This window comes from Salvelinus namaycush, chromosome 20 (genome assembly GCF_016432855.1).
Source record: "Salvelinus namaycush isolate Seneca chromosome 20, SaNama_1.0, whole genome shotgun sequence".
NCBI classification, from domain to species: Eukaryota; Metazoa; Chordata; class Actinopteri; order Salmoniformes; family Salmonidae; genus Salvelinus; species Salvelinus namaycush.
The window spans coordinates 45162656-45168915 of NC_052326.1; the positions used below are offsets into that span (position 1 = coordinate 45162656).

General features: G+C 45.1%; 1 protein-coding gene across 1 annotated transcript; it reads right to left on the reverse strand.

Moving 5' to 3' along the window:
* Nucleotides 1–257: 257 nt before the first annotated feature.
* On the reverse strand, nt 258–5798 carry LOC120065403 (keratin, type II cytoskeletal 8-like). Its single transcript, XM_039016387.1, has 9 exons — nt 5298–5798; nt 3307–3515; nt 3105–3165; nt 2927–3022; nt 2589–2753; nt 2307–2432; nt 1921–2141; nt 1747–1802; nt 258–1556 (listed from the first exon to the last, which is right to left on the reverse strand). The coding sequence occupies exons 1-9, from the start codon at nt 5718–5720 to the stop codon at nt 1372–1374; spliced, it is 1542 nt and encodes a 513-aa protein (XP_038872315.1). The 5' UTR covers nt 5721–5798; the 3' UTR covers nt 258–1371.
* Nucleotides 5799–6260: the final 462 nt, after the last annotated feature.

Genomic DNA, 6260 nt, shown 5'->3' on the forward strand with positions numbered 1-6260 from the left:
AGACAAGATAGAAATTGGGGAAAATAAAAAAATATTATGTTACTAAGATTGACGCATGGGTGTGTCAATCGACTCTTATTAATAATATAAATAAAAAGGAATATCAGTTTAATGGAGTTTAATTATCTGAAATTCCAGAATGCTCAACATTGAAGTTTGATCAAAGAAGGCACAGCTAGATGGTGCCAGAGAGGCATGTGAAATACACAACAAAAGTCAGAAAAAAGGCAAACCTTTCCACACACTAGAGACAGTGATTTAAGATCTCAAATTAATTTATTTAGTTATTTTTGGTGTTAAGTCAATTGTCACAAATTATGTAGATTGTTGAGAACACTTTTAGAAATAAATCTAGTCACAACATTATTTCCTTCTAATGGTAACGAAAGCAAAACCAAGCATAGAAGAAAACTATTAACAGGAAACTTCTCTAAAATGTAAACCTCTGACAAACAAGTATGTCCTTTTGAGTTATGTGACTGAAGATTGACTACTGTTCCTTCTACTTCAGTACACTATGAAAGAGACATGTCATGTGTTAGCAAAAAAGGCCTATTTTTGTTATGACAACACCACAGGAGGTTGGTGGCACCTTAACTGGGGAGGACGGGCTCATAGTAATGTAATGGTATAGAACTCAAACACATGGTTTCCATGTTATAGCATTAAATTCACTCCATTCCAGCCATTATTATGAGCTGTTCACCCCTCAGCAACCTCCTGTGGCACATCATCACTTTCATAGCATACATAAATCACCTAAAAGGAATATGAAGGCATCACTTGTTCATAGCACCACATAGGGTCAATGGTTTTCTCCATTCAGCTGCCAAATCAGCAAGTGCCCAAAGTTCATTGATTATGACCATGACACTGCCATCTATGAGTATGAAGCTAGAGCAATATGCCCAACAACCACTGATACATGTAGATGCAAGCTACAAGCTGACAAAGGTACAGAGTGGATCCTTAGCAAGCTTTCTTTATGGTTGGTTTACATTTTCACACATTCTATTTTTCTTTTTCCATGTATATTCCTTAAACATCAGTGCAGAAAGATAGAAATGTTGGCCTTGTGAGGAACTGGCACTTGTACATTATTGGTTACCTGTGAATTATGGTGAATAATACAGGGGAGAACAGGTATTGCTCCTGAAATAACACAATGATACTTTCATTGTTTTCCAGTGAATCTACCAAGGCAGTGTAATTCAACTTGCCTATTCTTCTTTTTTTTGTCTTGGGAGGGATTGAAAAATAAACGTAAATACAGGTCATCAATCCGACTGTAAATCAGCTGTGTAGGTCTAAGAGTACTGCGTAGCACCGTGGATTGGTATGGGTCTGGTTTGGGTGGAGAGTTGACAGTCTCTAGAAACGCCTGCTGGAGCTGGTGGATGTCACGGACTTGGTGATTGTGGCACCACCACCGCTGCCGTAGCTGCTGCTGCCGCCGCCGTAGCTGCTGCTGCCGCCGCCGTAGCTGCTGCTGCCGCCGCCGTAGCTGCTGCTGCCACCACCATAGCCGAATCCACCTGAGCCTGCGCTGGAGTAGTCTGGGTACAGAGAGACAGTTGGATCAGTTTAATCTGCTGTAAAGCTAGAGGATATTCTGGTGTCAATTATGCATGTCAAACTTGGTGTGTATTAGTCAGAATAACAGAAAAGGTTCTAAAGCTGAAGTGTGAAGAGCAGGCCTATGTCTTATATGGTGACAATGAGAAATTATATCAAAATGGTATTTACTGCCACCAGAGCTCTGCTGCACATGGATTGTTGCAGATGCACCACCCGAGGATATTCTGTGAACAGATAAGAGCAATGTTAGCGAACTTTGGATATAAAGTTGCTAAGTAACATTGCTAACATGCTAAGCTAAGAGGCTAACATCTCAACTATCCAGCTTCCACTTTCACTCACCTGCTCTCCTCTCCCTCCAGCAGCTTCCTGTAAGTGGCGATCTCAATGTCCAGGGCCAGCTTGACATTCATCAGCTCCTGGTACTCGCGCACCTGGCGGGCCATGTCCTGCTTGGCTCTCTGGAGAGCATCCTCCAAGTCCCTGATTCGGAGCTTGGCGTCCTTCACTGCCAGCTCACCGCGTTCCTCTGCCTCAGCGATCTGAGCCTCAAGGTTGGCCCGCTGTGGTAAGAGAACATTTCGCGTTAGCAAACCTCTCATTCAAAATATATGTATATAATTGTGGCTAATGGTAATACGCTAGTGCTATGAACCATCTTGCTTGGGCATCAAGCATTTATGGTCAATCCTCTCAAAGGAGGTTCTGAAATGAGATTTCACTCTCACCTGACCCTTGACGGCCTCAATCTCGTTCTGGAGACGAGCGATCATGCGGTTCAGCTCGGCGATCTCAGTCTTGGTTGAGCGGAGGTCCTCACCATACTGTCCAGCAGAGCTCTGCATCTCTTCATACTGAGAAAAGATGGGAGGAAATATAAGAGAATGAAAAGGAGGGCGGTGAAGATTGATGAAGTGCTCACAGCAATGTTGCTTATTTTGCATGAATGTGTTCTGGTAAACTATGTTAATATATTTTGATCTTGCAATTGAAACCTGGTCTTGGCTTACCTTCTGCTTGTACCAGGTCTCGGCCTCAGCTCTGCTGCGGTTGGCGATGTCCTCGTACTGGGCGCGCACTTCAGCGACAATGGAGTCCATGTCCAGGTTACGGCTGTTGTCCATCTCTACCACCACAGAGGTGTCCTTGATCTGGCCCTGCAGCTCACGCAGCTCCTGAAGAACCAAGATAGGATGAAGAGAAACCTTTAGATTTCATCCAGCATCTAATTTACTGACGAACACTCATGCTATCATGATGTAGTGTTGAAGCTCTCCAAGATTCTGATATTGAAGATCTACAGTATGTGTTGTATGGTAAATGTGAAAAGTTCATGAATGGTTCGTACCGCCTCGTAGACGGCCCTGAGGAAGTTGATCTCATCCTGTAGAGCGTCAACCTTGGCCTCCAGCTCCACCTTGTTCATGTAAGCACCGTCAACATCCTGGAGAGGGAGAGAGAGGAGTTAATGGATGATGTAATAACTGTGACATGAGTTATGGTGAGATATGTTATATCTCACACACCTTCTTCAGCAGGACAAACTCATTCTCTACTGAGGCGCGCTTGTTGATTTCATCTTCATACCTGGTGAAAAAACGAAGGGCAGTATATCATGCAAAGTCATTGGTCTGGTTGCTAGTTACACTGAGGTTAAACAAACTATTGCTTATACTAAAATGGCTAGTTGTCTACTTTTCATGCACATCCGACATATAGACAACTTACTTGTTCTTGAAGTCCTCAACCAGACCCTGCATGTTATTCAGCTCCCCCTCCAGCTTCATCTTCTCGTTGCCCAGGCCGTCCAGCTGTCTGCGCAGGTTGGAGATGTAGGCCTCGAACATGGCGTCGATGTTGGAGCGGGTGGTGGTCTGGTCCTGCAGGAGGCTCCACTTGGTCTCCAGCATCTTATTCTGCTGCTCCAAGAAACGCACCTGCAGGGACAAAAGGGAAATGGTCAGTGCCATTGACTGAAACTTGTGAATGAATGAAGGAAGGAAGGAAGGAAGGAAGGAAGGAAGGAAGGAAGGAAGGAAGGAAGGAAGGAAGGAAGGAAGGAAGGAAGGAAGGAAGGAAGGAAGGAAGGAAGGAAGGAAGGAAGGAAGGAAGGAAGGAAGGAAGGAAGGAAGGAAGGAAGGAAGGAAGGAAGAAAAGCACAAACAAACAAATTAATGAATGGGTGGATGAATGAATGAATGTGCATGAACCTGCATGGACAAAAGGGAAATGGTCAGTGAGTGAGTGAATAAATGGATGAATGTGGTCATTAATGAATGATGTGTGATGGATGGATCCATGGATAAGGCTTCATAGAGTCTACATTACGATTTAATTGTCAGTCTTTCTCCTGGGTAGACTTCTGTAGATGTTTTAAAGGGAAGTGGAAAGAATGGGGCTCCAAGGGTGTGGCAAAAACATAACTTCTCCTAAATCAACCTTGTAGCAGACTTGCAGTAAAAGCCACATCTGTACCTGCATAGCTGTGTAGATAGCATCACAGGTTTGTGTTTGAACAGCCACACCCTGTCCAAGACTTTGTTGATATAAGTGATGATGACATATGGTAGTCTAGGGGTAAACACAGAATCTGAGAAGCTTACATCCTGGGAGGTCAAATTAATCTTAATCCCATCGATAATCTGCCCTGAGATGTGTAGCTCTCATTGTTCACCCTCAAAACAAAACAAGGCCAGTGAGAGAGTGTTTTTTGGCATGCCAAAGCATATCCAAACTTTCCCTGACAAGGAGTGGCTCACTGTGTGTGTATGTGGGATTAACCCTAACTCACTGTGGGTGTTTTACCTATCTCTCATAGCTATGAGTCATCTCTTTCGCTCTGTTTCACTCTGAAGGCCACGCATTCATTCCGGACTATGTGGGCACTCTGTCCACACAACCACACCCTGCAGGCATGCGATGGGGTGAGTCAGAGGGAGAGATGGGTCCCCACCCTTGTTTAGATAGCAGCCAAAGAGGCCGTTAAAGTCAAAGGACCTGACAAGGCTTCAGGCTATCTTTATTGTATACATCCTGGGTGGGGTCCTTTTACAACTTTTGTGAAAGCTCAACACAAATGGGCATAATCAGAAACAGCCTCTGCACAGTTTATACCCTTTTCTAATCCCAAAGGTCGTAATGAATTGACGGATTCAGCAGTAGAGATAAGATTTACAGCTCCCTTGTCTTACGATCTCTTTATTTCTTATGTCAGAGTGTAAATTGTGGGAGATGTGACATATGTGACATAATGGCTGTCAGTAGAAAAATAAACATGCCTGCATTTGGAGAGCAGCTTTACTCAGCTCTATACAGCCAAGAAATGCTATGCTGTTATATTAGCAAGCTAATATGTGAGGTGAGAGCCAACGCTAACTTGTATTTGTTATCTTTCTGGTTTACTCTATTGATTGTGATCATTGCACGGTAATACAAACTTCAAGTATTTCATGGTGGTGGTCAATGTCAATTATCTATTTGGTTACATGACAACAGTCTGACATGGAAGAAGAAGAGAAGCACCATGATAGCATTCTGAACACAGGGTTCAGAATGTTTCATATCAGTGCATGATAAAGTCAAAAGAACAGTGTAGAGGCACTTATTTTGCGCACTTCAGTACAGACAGTAAAATTGTGTGCAGTTGATATCGATGTGAATGCTTAGCATTTTAAGTACAGCCAAGGTGAAGACACACAGGTTAACAGGAAGGAACTGACCTTATCGATGAAGGAGGCAAAGCGGTTGTTGAGGGTCTTGATCTGCTCCTTCTCATGGGTGCGGACCACCTGGATGTTGGGGTCGATCGCCAGGTTCAGTGGTGCCAGCAGGCTCTGGTTGCTTGTGACAGCTGTGATGGTGGCGCCATGGAATCCGCCACCCATACCACCACCATAGCCAGCGCCGATACCACCACCGTAGCCACCTGCGCTGCTGCTGCTGCTGAAGCCGCTGCCTCCGCCCATACCCATGCCACCACCGAACCCGGCGCCAGAATGGCGGACAGACCCGCTGCTCATCCGGGTGGATCCGGGAGCAGCCAAGGACTGGCTGGTGAAACTCTTGCGAATGGTGGTGCTGCCCCCCATTCCGCCGCCCATGCTGCTGCCGCCGCTTCTGTAGCTTGTCCTGCTGAAGCTCATGGTTGCAACTTTAGGGTAGTGTTGACTCTGCTTTACAAGCCTGAATTCTCAAAAGAGAGAGCAACGGATTAAGGACAAGAAGGCTTCAAAAAGGAGAGTCAAGTGACGATCTGGCTGACACCTCGCTGGTTTTATCCTGCTCTAGAGTCAAGGGGAGGAGCATTCACCTGAAACAGGGTGACCCACTTTAACCTTCACTCTCACTGTCTTTCCGTCTAGCTGCCCACTCCTCCTCCTTCTCCCTTGATTCCCTGAGGCTGTGGCTGGCAGGAGTGGCCCATCCTGTCAGACTGGTAGGGAAGGATTGAGTGGATGTAAGCCCTGACACACCCTGCTTCTGGTCAAAGGGGAGAGAGAGAGTTGTGCGGGGGATTGGAGAGATGAGAATGAGAGTAGACAAGGAGTTGGGATCAATTGCCTTTTACAAGAGGTCTCTTCGAGAAGGAATGTGCTCTAGCTTTCTGCTACGAGAAAGAGCTACGAGAAAGTGAATGAAGTACAATGCAGTGCAAACTTGGAGATACTTTATTGTAGTGTCAC